The following is a 25,662-nucleotide window of genomic DNA, read 5'->3' on the forward strand; positions in this document are numbered from 1 at the left end:
TGTCCCACTCATGAGGCAAAATGCCATGCTTGCGGGTAGAAAGGACATTTTAAGCGTGTGGCAAGTCTAAATCTGCGCACGAAGTTACAGGGGACGAAGAAGATGAGGACGAGGAGGGGGTCCTCCTTGACAGTGTTACGCCTCGCATGGTGGGATGCCTCGACGTGGCGCGAGGGGCAACGCCGGGGGACTCGAGCCCGTGCTGCGGCTGAATACCTACCAGCTGACGGGGAAGGACGAGGGACGTCACCGGAAGGAGAGACACCCGATGCTTGCCCCGTCGGAACGGAGGGAAGTGGGAGTAGCCGCCCCACAACCCTCCTTAAATAAAAGTCAGACGAGGGCCCTTTTAGGACCCGCACGTGGCGCGGCGAGGTGGGAAAAAGGTTCCCCAGGGGGCGAGTTGGGGATGGTAAGAAGGAAGCGCAAGCAAGGCAGGATGGACAAAATACATGTGGGAGGGTGGGTGAAAGACAGACTGGTGGGGATTCACCCCCATCCAGGCCCTGAAAGCAAGAGGGGAGCAAGGAGCAGAAACAATAAAAGAAGAGAGATGAATGAAATAAGGGGAGAGAGGAGGAGAGGAAGGGCGGGACGGGAAGGGGGAAACAGAACTGAAGCTCGGGACAAGATCGGTGAACGAGTGATAGTCACATGGAATGTGAGGAGATTGAGTGTGAGAGAAACATTTAGAAAGCGATTGAGGAGAGTAGCAGAAAGAGTCAACAAAGAAAACTGGGAAGTGGTGCTGTTGACGGAACTAAAGGCAAAAGAAGCCGGGGTGGTGTGGTTGGGTGAGGAGGATGAACAGGTAGTGCTTGTTCATGGGAGGAAAGCCGGAGTGATGCTGAGGGGAACGGCATTGAGGATGTGGATAGAGGAAGGACAGCAGAAGTGGTTGGGAGACAGAGTGGTGGCGGTGGTGCTGGCAGGGTTCAGGTTGGTATCGGTCTACCAACCGAGCTGGGGAACGGACGAACGAGAGATGGAAAGATGCCGACGAGATATGGGGAGTCAGGTGGCAATGGGAGGGAGGGAAAGACTGATAATTGGAGGAGACTTCAATGCAAGTGTGGGAACGAATGTGAAGATAGGAGGAGTGTGTGGGGGGGGGGCATGGGTTGGGGAGGATTAATGAAGCCGGAAGGGATTTAATAGAATGGTGTCAGGAGCACGATCTGGCATATGTTAACAGCTATAGGAGGTTTAGAAGGAGGGGGACGTGGCGACACATGGCGAGCGGGAAATGGTATGAGTTGGATGGATTTCTGGTGAAAGGGAATGAGAGACACCGCATGGTGAAAAGGATGTGGACTATGAGTGAGTATGAATTGTCAGACCATAGACCGGTGTGTATGAAGGTGAATGGGGAGTGGAAGAGATGGAGGACAGAAGAGAGGACCCAAAGGAGAATGGTGCAAGCGAAGTGGGAGGTGTTGAAAGTGGAGGAGAAGAAAAGAGAATATGAGGAGAGGACAAGAGAGAAGCTGGAGGAGTTGAACAAGGAAGGACGGGGAAAGGAGAGTAGGTGGACGGAGCTGGTGAATATAATGGTGGAAACAGCAGTGGAGGTATGTGGAAGGGAGAGAAGAGAAATATCCAATCCTTGGACGGTAGGGAGAGAGGAGGAGATAGAAGAGATGAAGCGGAGGATAGGGGAGAGGGTAGACAGAAGGAATAAGAAATTGGAGACACTGAATGCGAGGAGAAGGTTGAGAGTGAGGGGAGGAGGGAGAGGAGTGGGGGAGATGGTGGAAGAACTCACCAGACTAAAAGCGGAAGTGAAGGAAACGCGAAAGGAATTGAAGAAGTTGCTGAGGAGGCTGGAAAGAGACTGGTGGGAAGGAGTGATTGAGGACTGTCTGGAAGCATGTTCTAGAGGAAGGATTGGCGACATGTACAAATGTTTGAGGAAGTTGGGAAAAAGGGATAACCGGCCGCTCGGAGCACAGAGGAGTTCAGGGAGCATTTTGAAAGAGTGTCGAGGGAGAGGTACGAGGAAGAACCAAGAGTGATAGAAGAGGCAGTTCAAGGAGCAGTAGATCTCAGGGACGGCAGTAGAGCGAGCGAAGCAAACCAGATCATGAATGAGGTGCCTGAGAGGGAAAAAAATCATGGAGGCTATGGGGGAGATACGGGAGTCAGCACCGGGAGAAGATGGGGTGAGAATAGGATGTATACGGAGCACGTGTGAGGAAGTGAGAGAAAGAGTGAGGCAGATGTTTGAGCAGAGGGCGGACCAGTGGGAGGGAAGTGTAAAAGTGGGACTGATGGTACCGATACATAAGAAGGGGGACAGGAATGACAGAAACAACTACAGAGGAGTGTGCCTGCTGAGTATGGGCAGCAGAGTGTTAGGGAGAATGTTAGCGAAGCGACTGAGTTGGTGGGCCGAACACCTGGGGCTCCTTGACGAAAACCAAGCGGGCTTTAGGAAAGGGAGGTCCACAGCAGATGTAACGCAAATGATGGTACGCATACAGGAGGATGTAGAAGACTGTAAGAAGAGAGTGACTCAGGAAGGGTTAAGGGACATGAATGACAATGACTGGCCATGTGCAAGACTGTTAGATTTGAAAAAGGCGTACCCGAGAGTGAGCAAACCAGCGTTGTGGATGTTGCTTGAAAGGTATGGGTTGAAAGGCAGATGTCTGGACACCATTATGGACCTGCATGAGACGACAGAGTATAAGGTGAGGGGAAGGGAGGGAGTGAGTGGAGGATGGATGCCAGCGAGAGGGCTGCGAGAAGGATGCTCTACATCACCGATCCTCTTTAACATCTACCATCAGGCGGTGATGAGGCAGGCACTAGCGGCGAGGAATCAAGATAACAGGGAGGAAAAAATGGTGGTGTGGAGGTGGATACCAGGAGGGTCATTCGCAGGTGAACATGGCTGGGAGCCAGGGAGCTCGGAAACAAAGGAAGTGAGGGTATCGAGCGCCTTGTTTGCGGACGACACTACTATAGTGGGAACGAAAGGAGAGATACACGAGAGTGTAAGGAGAGTGAAAAGTGTAATGGCCCAGTGGGAAGAGAGGAACAATTAAGAGAAGGAGGAGGTGCTGGAGTTTGGAACGCTAGAGGGGGAGGAGATTAGAGTGTTGGGAAGCTGGATTGGGACTCAGGCAGATGTGAGAAACAGGATCAAGAGGGCAGGAAGGCTGTGGGGGAGTGTGAAAGGGTGGTTGAAAGGGACACGACTATCTAAGAGGTGGCAAGGGAGAGTAGTAGAGGCGTGTGTGGAGAGCAGCTTGCTGTATGACTGTCAGGTAAGAACATGGTTGAAGAAGGATGTGGGGAAACTACAGAAGTGGATGGATAGGTGCTACAGGAATGTGTGGAGTGATAGGAACGGAGAACCACTGAGGCAAATGCAAGAAAGAGGAGTGAATATGTATGACGTAAGGAAAATGTTGGGAGTAAAATCCATTGAGTGGAAAATCGAGAGGCGAGTGTTGCAGAGAATTGGACATGTGATGCGTATGGGAAATGAAAGACTAACAAAAGCTATGGTATTGGGATGGTGGGAGGAACTGGAAGGAAGAGGGAAGAGGATGGGGTGCAAAAGGAAAACGGTGTTGTACTGGAAGAGAGTGATGAGGAATGCAGGAATGGACTGGACGGAGGTGGAAAGATTGACGAGTGACAGGGAAGGATGGAAGCGGAGAGTGAGCGAGAGAATGGATCACCTGTATAAATGGGAAAATCAGAAAGGTCACAGATATGAGGCGGGAAGGAACGAGGAAAGACTGGAAAGGAATGTGAGGAGAGTGAATGATGGGTTGGTATGTCGGTATGATGGGTGCGGAAAAGTGTGCAGGAGTAGAGCTGGTCTAACCATGCACGAGAAACGCATACACCGCAGGAACGAGGAACAGGTGGAGTTTGAGTGCGAGAAGTGTGGAAGGAGGTTTGGGTCGAAAGGTAATAAAATGAGTCACCAAAGGAGTTGCACGGGAGGAGGGGATGAGGAGAAGGGAGAAAGGAGACAGTGTGGAGGATGTGAAAGGTGGGTGACGAAAGCAAACTATGCCAGACACGTGAGAGGGTGTGAAAGAGTCTGCAGAGAGTATGAGGTGGAGAGGGAAGGAGGGCGAAGGGAGGGAGCGGGCGTGGCGCGTGTAGGGGGGGCAGGGGGGGTGAATGGCAAATGGGGAGGGTGGGCGCGGAGGGAGAAGGGTAGCTTGCGGGAGGTGTGGGAAGGAAATGTTGGCGGGGAACCTTGCGAGACACCAATGGGATTCGTGCCGGGTGTGGGACCCCCCCTGTGGAAGGAGGTTTGGGTCGAAAAGGTCATAAAATGAGTCACCAAAGGAGTTGCACAGGAGGAGGGGATGAGGAGAAAGGAGAAAGGAGACAGTGTGGAGGGTGTGAAAGGTGGGTGACGAAAGCAAACTATGCCAGACACGTGAGAGGGTGTGAAAGAGTCTGCAGAGAGTATGAGGTGGAGCGGGAAGGAGGGAGAAGGGAGGGAGCGGGCGTGGCGCGTGTAGGGGGGACTGGGGGGGGTGAATGGCAAGGGGGGGCAAGTCCCTGACGGGGGGCCGATTGCCCAGGATCGGATCGGACAGTGTTACGACAGACCGTGACCCGTGGATGGTCAAAATTGACATCAATCAGCGTGGTGTGATGTTCAAAATTGCCACGGGCGCTGATGTCACCGTTCTGCCACACACAGTTTTCAGGCGCACGTACAAAAACAATCTCCCTAAACTCAGAAAGGCAACAAAACGACTCCTGGGACCAGGGAGGAGCCGGCTTGAGGTTGTGGGCGTCGCCAGGCTGCTGCTGAGGAAAGGTGATAGGGAGGTGATGGAGGATGTGTACATCGCTCATCAAGTGCATACTGCCTTGCTGGGGAGATCTGTGAGCTGCAGGTTGGGGCTCGTCGCACGCCTAGGCAGCGTCTCTATAGAGACACTAAAAGAGAATTATCCCAAAATATGCACTGGGCTCGGAGTGATGCGGCGGCCGTAAAACCTGAAACCTGGGGCTGAACCTTTCTTGTTAAAAACACCAAGGAGGATTCCATTGCCGTTACTGGACAAAGTCAAGCAAGAGCTATCCCGCATGGAACGACTCGGGGGGTGATATGCAGAATCGAGGTGCCAACAGACTGGTGCGCTGGCATCGTGGTGGTGCCCAAGAAATCAGGTGCTGTACGTATCTGTGTTGATCTCACCAAACTCAATGAGTCAGTGTGCAGAGAAAAGTATAGCCTGCCGTCAGTGGAGGAAACACTGGGCATGCTGGCCGGAGCCAGGATTTTTAGTAAGCTGGATGCAAAAATGGGGTTTTGGCAAATACCCCTAACACCCCATTCGGAGAAGCTGACAACTTTTATCACACCCTTTGGGCGCTATTACTTCAAGCGGCTACGTTTCGGGATAGCCTCCGCCCTTGAACACTTTCAGAACCAAATGGCAACAGAAGTTACAGAAGGGCTGGAAGGTGTTGTTTGCCACATGGACAATGTGCTGATATGGGGCCGAACACAGGAGGAGCATGATGCTCGCCTACATGCTACTTTGGAGAGGATCCAGGAGGCAGGCATCACGCTCAATGTCAAAAAGTGTGAGCTGTCAAAGTCAGAGGTGACATTTCTAGGCCATGTGATCTCAGACAGAGGCATCAGGCCGGACCCAGGCAAGACTGAGGCAGTAAGGATGATGCCGGAGCCAACGAATACAACAGAGTTGATAAGTTTTCTCAGAATGCTGACCAAACTCGGGAGATTTGTGCCACAGCTGGCAGAGAGGGATAAGCCTCTCCGTGATCTCCTGTCCAAAAAGAACTGCTGGGTGTGGGCGTCGACCAAGCGCGAGCCTTCCAAGATTTAAAAGATGTGCTGACGTCCACACCGGTGCTAGCCATGTTCGATCCCATCAGGGAGAGCAAAGTGTCTGCAGACGCGTCGTCATACGGGTTGGGAGGCGTTCTTCTCCAGAAGTGGGAGGAAGAATGGAGGCCAATTGCCTACATGTCGCGGTCGCTCACGCCGGAGCAGAGATATGCACAAGTGGAGAAGGAAGCTCTGGCGCTGATCTGGGTCTGCGAGAGGTTTCGAAACTTTCTCATCGGGAAGCATTTCCTGATGGAGACGGACCACAAGCCTCTCCTGAGTCTCCTGGGGTAACAAGCCTTGGACGCCTTCCCTCCGCGGATCCAACACTTCAGGATGCGACTCATGCGCTATTCTTACTCCATCTCTCATGTCCCAGGAAAGTGCTTGTGGACAGCCGAGACGCTGTCTCGAGCTCCCATGGAGAGGGTGGAGACACCAGCCGACAAGGAGTTGTTAGAAGATACGAAAATCTACGCGGACATGGTGATGGAGAACCTACCGGCGACCACCGAATACCTGGGAAAGCTGAGAGAGCAGCTGCGGAGGGACAGTGTGGGTGCACGTGTGATGCAGCCTTGCACAGGAGGCTGGCCCGAACACGGTCCAAATGAACCGGCACTCATGCTGTACAGAGCAGAGCAGGCGTTCCTTACAATCCACGACGGAATCTTACTGAAGGGACAGAGACTCGTCATATCCCCAACCATGATAAATGATGTCCTCGCCAAACTGCATAAAGGTCACCAAGGCGTGGTAAAGTGTAGACAGCGAGCACGGCAGTCAGTATGGTGGCCCGGGCTGAGCCAACAGCTAAACGAGTTGGTTATCAACTGCCGAACATGCTGCAAGGAGAGACGAACCGGAGGGAGCCAATGATTCCATCACCTTACCCAGGCCGACCATGGGAGAAGTTGGGTGCAGATCTGTTCGTGCTCGGAGGCAAGACCTACTTGCTGGTTGTGGACTACATGTCAAGGTACGTGGAGATAGCTCCGTTGGCCTCCTCAAAATCGGATGAGGTAATTCGCCACCTTAAGTTGATCTATGCACGCCACGGGATCCCCGACCTTTTAGTTTCGGATGGAGGGCTCCTGTTCTCCGGAACGGGCTTCTGGGCTTTCGCGGAGTCCTACGGGTTCTGTCACATTACAAGTAACCCACGATATCCACAAGGAAATGCCGAGGCAGAACGTGCCGTTCAGACGGTCAAAGGCCTCTTGAAAAAGGTAGATGACCCCTACCTGGCCTTACTCGCATACAGGGCTACCCCTCTCGAAAACGGGTACAGTCCGGCTCAGCTTCTCATGGGGAGGAGACTCCGCACAACGGTGCCTGTCCTTCCTGCCCTGCTCGACCCAGCCGTCCCTGACCAAGATGCCGTTGTACGGAGTGAACGGGAGAAGAGGACAAAAGATGCTCAACGTTACAACATGCGGCATCGGGCACAGAACCTCGTCAGACTCGACCCAGGACAGGATGTGTGGATTAAGGACCAAGGAGCGGAAGGAGCCATCATTGAAAGACATGCTTCCCCACGATCATATCTGGTGGAGGGGCCCCATGGGACCATCAGATGAAACCGTCGTCATCTCATCCCAATGAGGTCCTCGCCTGAGCAGAGTGATCGTGGTGCAGCGGAACAGTTCTCGGGAAGCGTTCCAGGAAAACCATCGGCTGAACCACCGCAGCAGAACCTTCCAGACCCACCAGCTACTCCAAATACCAAGACCAGGTTTAGGAGAGTCGTGGTGAAACCAACCAGGTTGGACTTATAACCCCCCCCCCCCCCCCTTCCTCCTACGGTTTCGGTACAATCGATGAGGCTCTGCTTGTAAGGTTATTTGAATTTTTAAAAAAAAAGAAACATAACGGGGGAGGTGTATGGTGTGATGTGTTTGAACGTGCTGTTTTGTTCGCTCTACAATGTCTAGCTGGTTGCAGAACATATGTGTGTTGGAGCCATTGTTGAAAATAAGAATGACATTTGTTTTTGTGCATGTGACAGGCTGAGATAGGAGCAGACCTCTCAACTACGAGGCAGAATAATCCTCAAGGTCTGTTGAATCATTGGCAGTCTACACAATGATTCTAGAAAGGGGAGATGTGGTGTAATTGTGTACAGCATGACGATAGAGTCGCGGGGCGACTACATCATGGGTGTGCGTCGAGAGCGAGAGACGAGAGAGTGACTAGAGAGAGGATACATGCTTCGGGAAAGCTCAATAAAAGTTATCCACGTTAACACGACAGCTGGACTCACGTATGCCTGACTTGATAACACGACAGTATACAGTAAAACCATTATATTTGAGCTTGCTAAGCCCATGGGTTAGTACCAATTCTATAGTGTTACTATTTTTATGGGTAGCTTCGTCTATTATCTGCATGAAACCAAAACTATAAATTTGCTGAAACACAGCGGTAAATTGTTCCAACGGGGGTTTATATGAATATTAAAATCCCCCATAATTAGTATATTATCTCTGTGAGTCACCAAGTCATACACAAGTTCAGAAAAAATATCTAAAAAGCAGAGGCGATTACTCTAAGATTGCAAGGGAAGCTCAGCTTCCCCTAAACTGTCAAAAAATAAGTGATCAAATGTGTGTTCATACAATTGTGTGTACATGTCATTGACTACATATGCGCTACAACGCACTCAACTTTTGTTCCAAATCAGCTTCTTATTACTGGTTACGACACAACTCTATTCTCATTCATTCCCGCAGCTTCACTGTGCTTTAAACTGTGTGGACGTTCAGCGTCCACAGCGCAGACGCTGGGCGTCTAGAGAGTTCAGAGCCGTTGTCCCAATGCATTGAAATGAGACGAGTCATTGGATAAATGCTGTTATTGTCCCGCCCGTCGGACACTCAGCGTTATGGGAATCTATGGACAGTGGGTGTTTATCGGCTGGCCCCGACGCTCAGCTTTTCTGCATGATGATTGAATGATCTGTCTGAGGCGGAATCTCTTTTTGATTGACAGCGAAATGAGCCAATCACCAATTTTTTTTGGTGTTGGCATCCATGGGGGCATTTTTCTATTCTCATTCTGTTCTGAGTTGAACTGGAGACTTCTTCTAATGATCTTAGCAGAGCACAGCACAGATAATTTTCTTGAAAAGGAACAGAGAGTAGAATTCACGTATAAATAAACGGACATATTTTATGATGTAGGCCGAAATTCAGCTTCGCCCTCCTTGACAGACCAGCATCGACAATGCTAAAAAGCCAGTGTAAGGGCCAGGAGGATGGTAAATAAGAAGATAGCAAAATAAAATGGCACAGAGGCTGTTGATTGCAAAGTTTTAAAGGTGTTTGAGCGAGGAATAAGTTTTAGAAGAGATTCAGAAATCAGAGCTTCACACCCGCCCTTCTTACAAGGATGCGCGGAATGTGAACTCACAAGGTTTGGAGGAGAGGCCTTGTTTCGCTGTAAAAACTCATTGCTGGTATGTTTTAACCAGACCTCACAAAGATCAATCATGTTAAGATAATGGTTCTCAAACGCCCCAGTCGTTGACGAACAAGACCCATATTCTGAGGGAGTTTTTCCTTTCCAATGACTTGGATTTCCTGTGCCTGACTGAGACTTGGACAGGTACTGGTGATAATGAATTGCTTCAAATGTAAACGGCTCATAATCACCACATCAATCAGCAGCTTTGGAGCAACCTTCTTTGAAGTTGGCTGGGTTTTCCCGGTGCCCTGCGCTGTCATTTACCGTCCTCCTAAATACAATGAAGACTTTGTAAGCGAATTTTCAACCCTTCCTGCACAAATTAGGCTGAGATATAACAATAATAATAATAAGATAATAATAAGAATAACAACGTAGTAGAAAATTTGGCTGCACCCCAAAAAATTATAAATTTCCCCAGTGGGACAAATAAAGGATATTTAAAAAAAAATTCAAACTTGGGCATACCCTTGCAGCCAGTGCAAAAACTTAGTCTTCAGCCCTGAAAAGATAATTCTTCAGGCATCTGGAACCTCTCACCCCTCGCCCCGCAAGCTCCATTCACTTCTTCATCACCTGTTTCCTTTTCCAACAAAACCATGAAAATGTACCAGTCCAGACTTTCTCTCTGTAATTGTTACGATTGACCCAAATTCAACTGTCACTGGTCGTCCTACTCAAATTATGTAGTTATACATGTAATTCATTCTTCTGCATGCAATTCAACACACTCAATGTTAGTGTTTTATTGTTGGGTGCTTCCATCGATTTCTCTGATGTTGCCACAAGAGGAAAAAGATTGCAAATTATGTTGTTAGCAATAAAGTGACCGTTGTTTGAGGCTATATAATGATGTGAAACGTGCTTTGTGAGGCACCTGGGTATATCAGTGGAAGACAAATCAATGCAATGTTGAAATCTTTGGCTAATGTTGCCGTTTATGCATAAACAAAGTAAGCAATAGGATCAAAACGAACTAAAACTTAATAGAATAGTTTTTAGCAACCAAATAGCTTCGGCAGTTGTAGTTAGGTGTTAGTCCTGTGTTCCCATAATAGGGCTCTATCTGAAAAGTTGCAATTTTCTACTTGTGGATGTCGACAGGACTTGCCCACCTAACCATCCCAGACGTACATAATTTTTCTGAGTCGTCTTCTAAAGCATCAAATTAGATAAACATTCTCATTTATGTTCTTAAAAAATATTAGGGTATAAGTGAATATTCTTTACATTAGAAGTCGCTGATGGTGTCATGGTTTTATTTTTTATTTTTTCATGAACTGCAGCATTCAGGAAAGCTGGTTCTGGGGCACAGCATTACACACTATCATGAGGGAGTTTAACATTGCTGGAAAATTCATGGCGCATTTTACATGATATGTACGCTGACACACAATAATGTTCATTGTTTTGGTTGTGTTGCTTTGGAGGGGGGTACATCTTTTTTAAAACTCATACTCAGCCATTTAATGGAGGCTGCGAATACACAATAGACAAATTCTCTTGATTAATTTACAAACACTAATACGAAGTAGGTGACACGATGTATAACTGTTAGCACACCCGCCTCACAGTGCAGAGGATGTGGCTTTGAATCCGGCCCCGGCCTTTGTGAGTGGAGTTTGCATTCTCTGGGCACTCCAGTTTTCTCCCACATTCTAAAAACATGCATCATAGGTTGATTGACTACTCTAAATTGTCCCAAGGTGTAATTGTGAGCATGAATGGTTGTTTGTCTAAGTGTGCCCTGTGAATGGCTGTCAATCAGCTCAGGGTGCACCCCGATGTCAGCTAGAATAGGCTCCAGCACACCTGCGACCCTCGGGAGGATAAGTGGCTCAAATAAGGGATAGATGGATGTGTTGTCACAACACTCATTAACTCTGCTGTTTGTGAGATGAGGCCATTTGTTGTCGTTGTCATTAGCTGAGAAGCTTTGCTGGAAAAAAAAAGCATCACGACAGAACCGACGATAACACAATGAATCAAATGAGCAAGCATGTGCACACATACACTTCCTGACATACAGGTGGTCATAATGAAAGGGGTATGAAATGATCAATCATTAGAGTGCACTCTCATGCTCCACTTCTCAACATGGAACTGTTCTCTCACTGGCACACACATTCACACATAGCATCCCTCACTGCTGCTTTTGTGTCAAGTTGCTGAAGCATTTGCACATGCACAGCACCATCATTGACATGTCAGCTTATGAACAACACTTTAAAAAGCAATATCCTTGCAATTCTTAGCTGCTGTGCACCAATTACATCAACAAAGGATAATTGGAGAGGACAAAAACTTTTTAACATATAGAGCTGTGACATCCTGTCCGTTTTTTCAAAAATCTTGATAGAAACTTAAAAAAAATAATGAATCCCATTTCTCATCAGAGGCATGGAGAGGGCGCCCCCGATGATGATAAATTTGGCGACTTGTATGTTGGGGATCGTGGGTTAGTGGACATTTGTGATGCGGGGCGCATAACCTTTGACCTCCGCGCCACCCACCCCTCCGCCCTTGTCCACAAATTATTTTTCGGAGGCATCAAAATTCACCCCACAACACTGCACCTCATTTTAAAATAATAAACCACGTGGGATCAATCAATTTCGTTTTGACGTAACACTGTTCTGCAGTGGCAAAAGTGCGGTAATATTTTTAAATAAAGTCTTGTAGGTTACAAATTTACCTGGATGACACCTCCTCCATGACCACGAGTTCCAGCTATAAAAGACTCTGGCAGCTGCAGCATCTTTCCTAACCAGTCTAACATCACTGTTTCCAGCTCGGTGCAAGCTGGGCTGGCAGCCTGAACATGCAAAAAAACATATGAAAAACATTGGTGAAAAAAAAAAAAAGATAAGCCTCAGAGGCAGCAATGTTGAAATTTTTGTTACCCAAGAGAATCCAATGCATCCAATGGCTCCACTCAGCATATCTGCTAATATAGCAGGGTAGGAGGAGGCCGCAGGGAAGTAAGCATAAAAGTATGGACTGTGCCAGTGGGTAATCTGGAATGAAAAGAAAAAAATCTCTGACTATGGACACTGGAAAATGGATGTACACAAATTCAGTGGGATATAGAGAGGTATCACACAGTGCCCCATTCAAGAAAGAACACCCAGTGGTACAGTGGATTGTACCTTGAAATACACGACAAATCTTAAACAGAAAAATTGAGAGAGAGAGAGAGAGAGAGAGAGAGAGAGAGAGAGAGAGAGAGAGAGAGAGAGAGAGAGATAGTACATCCACCTCACAGTGCAGAGGTGCATGGTTCGATTCCAGCTCTGGCCTGCGGAGTTGTGGAGTTTGCATCTCCCTGTGTCTGAGTGGCTTTTACGAAAACCTTAATTTGTCTCACAATGGAGAAATTTCTCTGGGCACTTCCTCCCAATTTCCGAAAACATGCATGTCAGGTTAATAGAACACTTTAATTGTCCATAGGTGTGAGTGCGAGCGTAAGTGGTTGTTTGTCTATGTGTGCCCTGCGATTGCCTCGCAACCAGTTCAATGTGTACCCCGATGATGGCTGGGATCAGTGTTCTTGTGGGAATAAGTGGATTAGAAAAGGTGTGTGTGTGTGTGTGTGTGTGTGTGTAATATATATATATATAGGCTGTTTGCAACACAACCTGCGAAATGTACGCTCAGTGGCAGGGTACAGGCAGGGCAGCACCAAGACTGGAAACTGAAAGGTACTGGAAAGGCATATGGGAGAAGAAGGTTGCACATAACAGCAGTGCACAATGGCTGGTGACCCTGAGAGAGAGCACAGCGACCTCCCTGAACAGAACCCAGTTACCATAACAGTGGCAGACATACAGGAAAGAGTCTCAGATATGAAGAACTGGACAGCACCAGACCCGGACATGGTCCACACCTCACAAGCCGAAAGGAAAGAGGCCGGGGACGAGTGAGTCTAAGAGCCACTGTCCAGGATGAAACATCCAAGCTCCATGAATACATCAAGTAGAAGGCTCCAATGGATGACGTACTCAGAGAATGTCTCAGACAATGGGGAACAGAGGATGAGGCGCTGGAAGAGGGACCATCATGGGAGGACAAGCCCCTACACGGGATGTACCACCGGACCATAACTGAAGTGGCTGATCTCAAGAAGTCCGATCAGTGGCTAGAGAAGGCTGGCCTGAAGGACAGCACAGAGGAACTTAACCTGGCTGCTCAGGAGCAGGCTCTGAGCACCAGAGCCATTGAGGCCCAGATATACCACACCAGACAAGACTCAAGGTGTAGGTTGTGCAAAGAGACACCTGAGACGATCCAACACATAACTGCAGGGTGTAAGATGCTGGCAGGGAAAGCCTACATGGAACGCCATAACCAGGTGGCTGGCATAGTCTACCGAAACATCTGTGCGGGGTTTGGACTGGAAAACCCAAGGTCAAAATGGGAAACACCTCCGAAGGTGTTGGAGAATGACAGAGCAAAGATCCTGTGTGACTTCCAGATCTAGACTGACAAGATGGTAGAGAGGGCTGGCATGAAGGACAGCACAGAGGCACTCATTATGGCTGCTGAGGAGCAGGCACTGACTACCAGAGTCATTGAGGCCCAGATATACCACACCAGACAAGACCCAAGGTGTAGGTTGTGCAAAGAGGCACCTGAGACGATCCAACACATAACTGCAGGGTGTAAGATGCCGGCAGGGAAAGCCCACATGGAACACCATAACCAGGTGGCTGGCTCGAGGGGTGAGACGAGGACTATTTTTTATATATATACAGTACTAGCTGGTTCGCCGCCCTCCGGGCGGCTCATCAGCTAGTTCCTGCGGAAGGCTGGTAAGGTGGGCCTTCGGCCCACAAAAGTGTTGTTGCTTGGTTCAACTTTTTGTTCATCTTCATTGCTTATCGCGAAAATAAAGAGATGTTTAGCTCTACTAAATAACTAACAATTTCATTGCAATGCTTGTGGGTAGACAACATTTTTTCGCTAAGATGCCCGCGCGATCGTAGTGAGCCACTGCCTGAGCAGCGCAGTGGCGGCGCGCAGTGGCGGCGCGGTGAAGTAGGTACGTTTTGAAAAGGGACAGACGGAAGGACAGACCGCGTGCGGGACGACGCGCAATATATATATAGATATATAAAACCACCCATGATTAACTCATTCAATACCACCCCTTTTCACTGGAGCAACCCCCTCAATCACTCACATTTTACTGAATTTCGACCAATTTGCAAGGCCCACAGAATTTTTTGTTCAATGGCTATATATACATATGCAACCTGTCAAAAGAAAGGTGAGACTCTCTTCTTTCAGCAGAAAAAAACGTTTGTTTCCATGTCTCCCGTTCGTTGGCAATCTGCATTAGAAAACTGCTAGGTTTTATGGAAAAGGCCGATTTTCTGCAGAAATCCAGTGAAAATGAGCTTTTTGTAAAAGCATGCATTTCAAGCATCATTTCAAGTTTTACATTATTTTTTGCTTTTGTGACAGCTCAAATACCTCAATAATGTGTTCCTCCTGCAAAAGAACATTACAAATAATGTTTTTGTAGCAAAATAATTTATTTGCACACAACAAAATTATTCAACTATGAACCAAAGTCCAGCTGTGGAGAAGATGGTTTTTGGCTTCCATCCAGTTTGTCACCACATCGATTCATCCTACCAGGTCCAGATGCACGACCTATAAATTATAGAAACATAAAAATTTGCAAATTTATATTGCTGCAGAGTGAGGTTCAATACTTTTATTTACCTTTCTTTCCACCACCAAAGCAAGGAGTCATCATCTTTTGGCGTCTGGTTGGACAATCTGTAATTTAGAGAAGTATGTACAATTACCACACTTTCATTTTTCTATTGTTGCTTTCCACTTACATTTCAACATCTCTCACACACACACATACATGCTCGCACACTGCTATTTACACCATTCACTCCACGTTGCTCAGCATCCAATTTTACATGAAATGGAATATGAATTTAACACTAGTGGTTTTAGCAGAGCAGAGTGGACGAAATGTGTCCTGATTTTTTTTTAAACCTATGGCGACACGCAAGTCAGCACATTTACGGCGCATATTTTCATCCACATCTACGAGACGCATCAACCATACATAAATAATTAGTGTACTGGAAACTTTATTGTATAGCGGGGAATGTGGCAGTACATAAAGGTTACTGATGAGGCATAAGAAGTGATGACGTTTTGAATGGGAACTTGCAAGCTAGTCAGCAGTTACCTCCTCGTTCCAGCGGCTCTGGCGAGGACTCTCAGCTGCTTTCCGTTATGTCCGAAGGCACGTATTTGTCCGACATATCGGGATCCAAATCACTCTCCAATTCATCGTTTTCGCCATCGTCATTACGAGACGATTCCAACGAATCGCTGATGTGTGCCCGGCATCAGCATGCGAAGCAATGCAGCCTCTTTGCCGTCATCGCTGGAAGTCGCCGGGGAGATGATTTGTGGGCGACCTGGGGCATCGGGAGGCACAAAATGCTCTGCCAAGCGATGGTCGCTGACGTGGAGCATGTTCATCTTCATCAGATGAACTCCAAACTCGGCGTGAGCTTTGCGGGGCGCGTGTAGTACGCCATGTTTGTGCAGGCCAACGTTTGTTTGACGGGTTCCGCTTTCGATTACGTGACCAAAGCATCATTTTCTCTCCTTTGTTGTTTAGTTTCGAGGACGCTTTTATACCGAAAAAAATCCTTTTTAGTTAGTTATTTTCTTTTCTCCATCGTTGCTTGTTGCTAATGTTCCAATCCACTATCCACATACGCCCCTCATTCACTGTACGCCCGTTGATTTTTGCACCACTGCCACCCGATGGCCATTTTTTTGCTATTTAACATTGCTGTCAAGCCTAATTCTGTGGTGAGAAGTTGCATCAGATTCTCTTGCACCCTCCCCCATGAAAACACGTGACTGACGTATTAATACGTCATGGGGAGGGAGCGGCTATGCGCTAATTGACGTGTTTATACGTCAAAGGGTGTAAAAGAGTCAATTAGGTTACGAATTAAATTATTTTGCCTTTCTTGGTGATATTTTAAAGAAAACAGACAAGATAACTAAGATGCTCATTTCCTCATTCTCAAGTCAGCCATGGAAAGGCTAATCATTTTGTGATAATTTCAGAGTTTGAAGTCGGCCTCAGTAGACATGTCCCACATATATTTTGGGACCGATTGAACCCCGTAGTTTTGACATTATTAGCGATGTACATCATTTACAATGATTTTGAATGAACAAATAGTTTCAGGTCCATTTTGCGACTCACACCAGGACATAAAGGGAGAAGAGGGAAGGGTAACCATATTGCAAATTTTCTTTAGCCGTTTTTAAAGTCATAAGTTATTGTATTGATTTCTCCAAAACAAATTGATAGAATTGACAATGCAAGCTTACGTCATATTCCTCATAAAAAAAAAATACATCAAGTAACTTGAGCTTGATAGCAAAAAACCGAAGCGCACCTTTAAATTATCGATATTTTTACTTAGGCCGGCGAGTATGCACAGTTTGATGGGGTTTTTTTCCCATGTACGTTTAGGTGCTGAAAAAAGTGATTCATTTGCAAAATACTAAGAAAATAACATTCATTGAACAAAAATAATAGGGACCTCACAGCAGTCACTGTTCAGGCCATAACAATCGGGACATAGTACTATTTACCACAAAAACAAGAGGAACCTTGCAACGGTGCTGCTCGGGCCACATTTAAAAAATGCAATTTCTGGAGAAATGTTTTTTGAATGATGGAAACATGCAATGATATTGAATCATATTGAAATGTGGAATAACATGCAATTTATTGAATGATATTGAATAATGGTAAATCATATGGAATAATTAGGATCATTATGGAATTATGTGGTATGATCTGATCAGTTTCACCTTATAACGATTTCAATGAAGAGGAAATGTAAGAGTACTAAGATGAACAATTTGATGTTGGGACAGATTAACTAGTTAAAAATGTGGAAATGAAAGGTTAAATAAATAATCAAGTAAACTTTTGCCTTTAATTTTTGAAATACTGAAAAAAAATTAATGAACTGAACACCCTCGAGTTACAACAAAATTTGCACTAAGCAAATAAGACGTAATTAAATTCTACTATAGCATAAAACAAACAAACAAAAAAAATCTAAAATGTGGCTTTAATTTTAAAATATTTTTGTGAAAATAGTTGGAACAGTCTAAATTGGTCCAAAAAAATTCGAAAAGAATTTGGAAATTAGAGTAAAAAAATCTCAACTGTCTTATTCTACAATTTTTATACAATTCTTGTGGTAGGGATGAGCTGAACAGTTTCAAGTTGGAACGCTTTTAATCAAATTAGAGGTAATAGTTTAAAAAAAAATCAGAATTTGGACTTTCATTTTGAAATTTAAAATAAATTGTTAGGGTTGAAGTCAACAGTTTCAACTTGGAATTGCTAAAAAAAAGTGTATAATTGAGAGAAAAAAAACCCCAAAACAACTACAGGGTGTCCATAAATTCTCTTTACCGTTTCAAAAATTAATTAATGCAATTGATTCAATATTTTATTCAGATTTGTTCCATTGTATTCATTCATGTATTCATTCATTTTCCGAACCGCTTGATCCTCAGTAGGGTCGCGGGGCTGCTGGAGCCTATCCCAGCTGTCTCCGGGCAGTAGGCGGGGGACACCCTGAACCGGTTGCCAGCCAATCGCAGGGCACACAGAAACAGACAACCATTTGCGCTCACACTCACGCCTAGGGACAATTTGGAGTTTTCAATCAGCCTGCAAAGCATGTTTTTGGAATGTGGGAGGAAACCGGAGGACCAGAAGAAAACCCACGCAAGCACGGGGAGAGCATGCAAACTCCACACAGGAAGCTGGAATTGAACCTCTGCTCTATGAAGTCGACGTGCTAACCACTTGACTACCGGGCCGCCCTATTGTCCAAATACAAGTATGTTGATGGTAAAAAAGACAATATTAAGAAATATCAAGTCAAGTATTTTACGGAATCACTATAAATGAGAGCATTTTACTGGCAGCAGTGATCACGTAAAATACTGTATTCAATAATCAAAAATACAGTAATTAACTAAATCTATCAATTTATACTATTATACTGTAAATTATCGATGCAGTAACATATTGTAGAAAATTACGGTACTTTATGGGATCATTGCTGCCAGCACTTTTACACAGCATTTTTACAGTGAGAGTTTTCAAATGGGAAGAATAAGTAGGACAAAAAGTTTACCCCAGGCATTATGACTCGGTCCACATCCTTCATTATCTCCTCATAGTTCTCTGGTTCCAGCGGTGCCTCAGTCGGAATTAGGGATCGGAGATAACCTGGCTGTACATCTGGAAAGACCGGTCTCTGCTCCAGATTCTCCAAATAGTCGGCTACAAAGTCAACCATTTCCTTTCCTCGACGACGGAACTCCTCAGCATTCATGGTACGTACTGTTTGAGCAACACAACAGAAAATCCCAAAGCATTTTTCATTTGTCATACGTAGTGTCAGCTGTGCTTTTTATTAATATAATGCTGTGAAGCCAATGCCGCTTTTCCATTAGCCTACGCCAAACCGCCCCAGTTGACCCGACACCACACTCCATTGTTTTTCCATTACAAAAGACGGGATCAGTTAAAGCCCGCATATAGACAGCATGTGGGAGAGTCTGGGCCACTTTTTTTGGGTCGATTCAAAATGTGAATTGCTGTCGCATGATGTGGCAATGTCACAAAGTACTGCCCATCAAATGCACAGAAGCTTTTACATTTGGACAAAAAAACCTAAGCCATTAAGACAAAGTCTCCCTCTGGCTGGCCGCTGTCTAGACAAAATATAGTGTATAAAGTACACATATCTTGAGTTCTACATCAACAGTGAACCATATTAATGCAATAGTTATTTTGTGAGCAGCACTAACAGCTCGCCGCCAGCGCTCATCTATTCTGAATGGAAAGCTCAGTCTCATTCAGTTGGCTGCCTCTCGGACTCAACTGCTCGTTGCCTTCACTCTGTGGCATCTGAATCCCCTCGAAATCCGCTCAAAGCCACTGTTCTCAAGGTGGGAGCCACAACATTTGGGCGAGAATACACATTAAATTCAATGTGTGCGCAGTGCGTGCGCTTGTGAAAATTTCTATTAATCATCAACGCTTCATCCATTTAAAATACTATTATGTGTATATACTGTATATATGCTGTATTTTTATGACTGGAGTGACAGCCAACGGCTGGTTCTGTCTCGCTCGTATAAAACCAGGAATGGGCGTGTGTAGAGGAGTTACGACTAGGCCCGAGATGGCCAGTGTTTTTGAGTCACCACCAAGATGTTTCTGGAAGGAGGTTTCATTGTAACTGCTTGGCCCTGAAAAAATTCTAACACCATAATTGAGCTACGAATGCTTGGGTGCAGCGAATTTGGGTTTTTTGTCAGAGCTCAAAAAACGATGTTTGCAGGCAGGTTTTCTTGTTGCAGAGTAATGTCATTTACATCATTTTATAATGTCATTTTGTGACAAGAAACAACATTTCTGTTTGTTAAAAAAATGTCTGCGAACATCTTTGCAACCACTTACACACCCTGACACAAATGCCAAATTTGTTGTTTGTCAGTATTCACAAGCATCTGCCATTCAGTGAGATATCATCTTCAGAGTAATACAAGCCTTTCTTATTGTTTTCAGTTATTTATTTACATTTAATTAATTTTCAAATCATTACATTTATGGACAAGCACACATTGGTCACAATCTTCGGGTACACCTGCGCAAGCTCTGCATCAAAAAAGGTCATTCAAATGATGCTCCTTTAAGAATAAATTACCATCATATTGTGGCCATATTTGGCTGGAGTGCAAAAATGGAACTTATATTGTGACAATTTCAATAATTTGGTCGTCTTAAATATATCCTTACAGCATGTTTCAATTAAATCAGAAGGTCATAATGAAACAATATCTGATGAGTAAAATGCACAATTTTTCATTTAGCTCCTGCATCGGAGTGGTAAATGGTTTCAAAATGGTGTATGTTGTCAAGAGACAATCTGTCTGTACAGGCTGTTCAATTTAAGAATTACAATGAGTATCATGTGTCCATAACCTGCCTGTTATTTCTATTCCCATGAACACAAACAAATAAGCAATCTGATCACATCACATTGTGGATAGCAACCACAATAGAAAGGGGTGTAAAAATAGACAATTATTCCCAAGTTATTGTAACATAAGCATCCAACATCAAATGAATAATAGCCCTTGCTGACCATAAATGCTTTATCGTGCAACAAGTGTACTTTGCCCTTTCTCCATTTGAGAGGTCATTATCCTTACACTAATCTGAAATAGGATTACAAATGTGTGTGTGACTGTGAGTGTGGTTATGTGTTAATGCGTGCGCTTGTTTAGTGTGTGTGCGTGCGTGTGTGTGTGCATGCGCGCGTGTGTTTGTGTGAGAGCGAATGTACTCACATTTCCAGCACCAAAAGTGGTATTTTGTGGAGCTCTTCCTCGCTTTTTGTTATTCAAAAAAAGTCAAATGTACAGTTGGACGTGAAGGTGTTTACGAATAGATGTGTGGTTGTACACAGGGCAAGACACATTCTCTTCTTTTATCTCGTGTTTATCCACTCCCACCTCACCAACGCTCAGTGGGCCAGCCAATCGGAGGTCTGCCACGTAAGGGGTGGGGGGGGGGGGGACACAATCACAAGCAGATCCTGGAACAGCTGTCATAAGTGACCTTTAACATGCATCCTTTAGTGCACATTCAAACATGCATATTGAGCAAACAGATTATAAACAGTTAAATAAAACAATGTTACGACCGGATAACAATGACATTTTTCAGTTTCTTTTATGTGGTCTTAAAAGGATATGGAAACATTATTCAGTGTTTGACTCTTTAAAGGGCAGTCATTGAACTATTACAAACTTTATGGGAAATATTTAATTTTGAAAAGAGAGGCTATACCTTTGGACGGTGTAGCTCATAAGTCCCAACATAAACTAGTCTCAGGTAACGTCATATCTTGGGCTAGCATGACTTTTTCTGGGCTTTACAAATATTCATTGGTGATACAACACGTGATAACAGTCGCAAAATTTACTTAAACATTTCTGAAGTCTGCAGAAAAAAAATTTTGTCTGTCAATTTAAAGAAAGATCAAACCATACTGATTGGAAGATCCTTAATGATTGGAAGTCACAAGCTCCCGTTGCACTAACAACTAGAACCAGTTGAATCTAAGAAAACAACAACAATGTTTTGAAGATGCACACCAGATGAGTAGAGAACGTCTTGGTAACTGGTACAGTTTCCAGTGCCTACCCAAGGATGGCATAAAGTTCATGGTAAATCCTTTGCGAAACAATAAATGGGTATATTTTACACCAATCTGATCGGATGAATCAGAGCGAACGATATTTAGCATTTTATGCACATTTTGTGATCAGCTGTAACGTCTCGTACGAAGCTAGAATCGATTCCTTGTTTTGTCTCGTAGATTTGAGTCTTTCCGACTCCATATTTTTTACTTTGAAGTTCACTCTCTCTTTTACGGTCATCACCGTTGTTCTTCGTTTGGATGCCATGAGCTACAGGACATTAATGTTAAATGAATAAAATTAAAATATTTCACAATTATCATAACACTCATGCCAATCAAGCGTCACTTACATGTCGCCGTTTCGGAGCTGACATAATTATTCCGTAGCGGGAACTGCTTGAGTTTGCACTTCTTGCGAGCTTCCATATGACTTCCGGGTTGAGGAACTTCCATTGTAAGGAATCGATGATGAATGTAATATATTCATTCATTCATTCATCTTCCGAGCCGCTTTATCCTCACTAGGGTCGCGGGGGAATGTAATATAGTTCTAGAAAATGGAATGCATGTTTTTTTTTCCCCAGAGTTAGAGAACTTCTGTTTAAAACGTGGAAATATTTGCTGTATCGTCTGTTTCTATCGTTTCCAAAAAATGTAATATTTACAAGTAAAAATGTATGTATATAGCGCATACTAAAATGCAACCTCGGGTCAAAGTTCTTCACCAAATAGCTTCTCACGATTGTAAGATGGTGGTGGACCCCAAAAAGCAGGCAAGAGGGAAGAGAACGGTGAACTTGACAAATTGTATTAAAACAGAGAAAACGAAATCCTAATCAAACAAAGTCCTGAAATCAAAAAGAATCCAAAGTAGCAAACAAAAGCATGATTAAAGCAAAAACTAACCATGATCGAAACATGACCGGAACAAACATGACAGTAGCAAACAAACAGCAACAATGACCCGACCATGAGTTGTCGTGCCGAGAGAACTTTTATACGACTGGTACTAATCACATAAAGACCAATAGGTGTGCAGCTGCAGGGAGAACCCTACAGTGCCACCTGTTGGTCACAAACAGAATCATGACGGTACCCCTCCCTCAATGAACGGATCCCAGACGTCCCAAAGTTGTCCAAAGGCTTACCTCGCCGGGGAATGGGAACTAAAAGCGATGGCAAGCCTTGCCTCCCGAAGAACAAGAATAAAAGCGATGGCGACCTTTGCCTTGCCGGAGAACAGGAACAAAAAGCGACAGGAAGCCTTGTCTTGCTGGAGAACAGGAACAAAAGCGACGGTGACCTTCGCCTCGCCAGGGAACAGGAACAAGAAGCGACGGCAACCCTTTCGGGGGACATGGAACAGCCGGATGTGAACAGGGGCTCAGCTTGACGTGGACGTGGCATGGCTCGTCATGGACGTGAATTTGAATCAGCTCGAACAGACATGTGACGAGCCTCGGCTCAACGTGGACGTGGACAGTGCTGGGCCCACCGTAGACGCGGCTTGACGAGATGAAAACATGGGACAGCCGCATCACCAGCGCTGCCTGAAGGGGAAAAGGGTGTCGGCCGCAGACGTGCTCCGCCAGGCACATGGTGGTATAGGGACCAGTCATTGGGAACCTGAGGGGTCCAGGTGGCCGGGTCATTCTGTCACGTTTGCGAGGTGGTGGTGGATCCCAAAAAGTAGGCAAGAGGGAGGAGCAGGGTGAACTTGACAAATTGTATTAAAAAATAAAGACAACTGAATCCAAAACAAAGTCCAAAGTAGTGATGGGTCCAGCGACACCGATGCGTTGATGCCTGCGCCGGGCTCACAGAGCAAACCACGTGTCGGTGCAAGTGCCGCTTCATTACGTCACGTGATTGACACATGAACTGCACCGGCGCAGTTTAGACTGCATCGGCTGCGTTGACACAGTCCAGGCTGCTAATTGACACATCGGCTGCGTTGACACAGTCCAGGCTGCTAATTGACACATCAGCTGCGTTGACACAGTCCAGGCTGCTAAATGACACGTGAACTGCACCGGTGCAGTTTACACTGCGTCGGCTGCTAGGCACAGTCCAAGCTGCGGCACTTAGTCCAGGGGGCGTCGACTCAGTGCAGGGGGCGTTGACGCAGCAAAAGCCCGCACAGTGTATCCTAAAGAAGTGCGTCTGGCGACACGATGCCGATTGCCGAAACAAGCTAGACCCCACCCTCGCTCGAATAAAAAGTGTTTTAAAGTGTTTTATGAACGTTTGTACTGTACGTCATACTCCAGTTGATTGAGAGGTCCCGCCTCTAAGGGAGAGCTCCAGAAAGTGACTGCGAGTGAGCACAACGCATGTTTGATGACTCTGCCGCGTTGCTATTAAAAGTCACATAAAACGTAAACCTTGTCTGCTGACCATCGTTACATCGGCTAGGCTAGCTTAGTTGTTGTCGTAGTTCAAAGCTTAATATGTGGCGTGGCTTGGGTCGGCGCCGCAAGTACGTGCTCGCGCGCACAGCTGAGAGCAGCAGACTATCGACTGCTGAGTGCTGAGACGCGCTTCACTCGAGTGACGTTGCTACAGTACGTGCATATTACAGTTTGCTGGCCAGTTACAGGCCAGCAATGTCACTGGTGTCTGGAGGGGCCTGAAAACCATCTCAGGCCATGACAGCCCAAGGACAGTGGTCGAGAAGGACAAGGACTGGGCAGATGGACTGAACCATTTTTTCAACCGTTTCGACCAGTCGTCTGTCCCTTCCCCCAACCACAAACTGCAACCTCTCTCACTGAGGACTTCTTCTCCTCCCCCTCCTCTTTTGACCAGCTCTCATCAACCCAGTATGTCACCTGGTTCCTGCCTGTCCATCACAACAGAGCAGGTAAGGAACCAACTGAGGAAGATGAATGTGAGGAAGGCAGCAGGTCCGGACAAGATCAGTTCCCGGCTCCTCAGGACCTGCTCTGACCAGCTGTGTAACATTGTCCAGCACATCTTCAACCTGAGCCTGAAGCTGGGCAGAGCTCCACAGCTGTGGAAAACTTCGTGCCTGGTCCCAGTGCCCAAGACCCCCCACCCTAAGGAGCTGAACAGCTACAGACCGGTGGCGCTGACGTCTCACCTGATGAAGACGCTGGAGAGACTCATCCTCGCCCACCTTCGACCGCTGGTGAGCCCGTCACTGGACCCGCTGCAGTTTGCCTATCAGCCTGGCATCGGCGTGGAAGACGCCATTATCTACCTCCTCCACTCAGTGCTGTCACACTTGGAGAAGGCTGGGAGCACTGTGAGAATCATGTTCTTTGATTTCTCCAGTGCCTTCAACACCATACAGCCCAATTTGCTGGGAGGCAAACTACAGAACGCCGGAGTGGACCACCATCTCACAGCATGGATCGTAGATTACCTCACAAATCGGCCGCAGTACGTGAGATTGCAGAGCTGTGAGTCGGACCAGCTTCTCTGCAGCACTGGAGCGCCGCAGGGGACTGTTCTGGCTCCTTTCCTGTTCATCCTCTACACCTCGGACTTCAGACATGACACTCCAAACTGCCACCTTCAGAAGTTCTCAGATGACTCTGCGATTGTTGGCCTCATTACAGAAGGGGATGATCGTGAGTACAGGGGACTGACAAAGGACTTTGTGGACTGGTGCCAGCAGAATCTCCTCCAGATCAACCCGAGGAAAACTAAGGAGTTGGTTGTGGATTTCTGCAGGAAAAAGTCCTCACCAGCACCGATGAACATCCAGGGTATGGACATAGAGAGGGTGACCTCCTACAAGTACCTTGGTGTTCTTCTCAACGACAAACTGGACTGGTCCACAAACACGGACACCCTGATTAGGAAAGGACAGAGCCGACTCTTCCTACTCAGGAAACTGAGGTCTTTTGGGGTTCAGGGGTCACTCCTTAAGACGTTCTATAACTCGGTGGTGGCCTCGGCCATCTATTATGGCATTGTCTGCTGGTCAGGCAGCATCTCGGCCCGGGACAGAAAGAGACTGGAGCGACTGGTCAGGAAGGCCAGTTCTGTCCTGGGTTGCTCCCTTGACACTCT

At 46.2% G+C, this 25,662-nt stretch overlaps 1 protein-coding gene and 2 long non-coding RNA genes across 4 annotated transcripts in view; 1 reads left to right on the plus strand and 2 right to left on the minus strand.

The window, feature by feature from the left end:
- ddc (dopa decarboxylase) overlaps positions 1–20,914 on the minus strand; it is a 113,049-nt gene extending 92,135 nt beyond the window's left edge. The window contains exons 1-5 of one of the 2 annotated variants that reach the window (XM_052064749.1): positions 20,765–20,914; positions 18,538–18,746; positions 12,214–12,327; positions 12,006–12,125; positions 2,589–2,669 (exon numbers count right to left, since the gene is read on the minus strand). In XM_052064749.1, coding sequence (XP_051920709.1) covers positions 2,589–2,669; positions 12,006–12,125; positions 12,214–12,327; positions 18,538–18,738 — 516 coding nt within the window. In that variant the 5' untranslated portion in view covers positions 18,739–18,746; positions 20,765–20,914. The remainder of the gene's footprint in view (positions 1–2,588; positions 2,670–12,005; positions 12,126–12,213; positions 12,328–18,537; positions 18,747–20,764) is intronic. The other variant, XM_052064750.1, reaches the window with a different exon arrangement.
- LOC127600397 (uncharacterized) lies at positions 2,752–5,394 on the plus strand. Its single transcript, XR_007962341.1, has 2 exons — positions 2,752–3,562; positions 3,683–5,394. It is a non-coding gene; the product is annotated as an uncharacterized LOC127600397 (long non-coding RNA).
- On the minus strand, positions 14,463–16,375 carry LOC127600398 (uncharacterized). The gene is made up of 3 exons (XR_007962342.1): positions 15,528–16,375; positions 15,041–15,097; positions 14,463–14,968 (listed from the first exon to the last, which is right to left on the minus strand). It is a non-coding gene; the product is annotated as an uncharacterized LOC127600398 (long non-coding RNA).
- Positions 20,915–25,662: the final 4,748 nt, after the last annotated feature.

The sequence above is a fragment of the Hippocampus zosterae genome, chromosome 5 (assembly GCF_025434085.1).
Source record: "Hippocampus zosterae strain Florida chromosome 5, ASM2543408v3, whole genome shotgun sequence".
NCBI classification, from domain to species: Eukaryota; Metazoa; Chordata; class Actinopteri; order Syngnathiformes; family Syngnathidae; genus Hippocampus; species Hippocampus zosterae.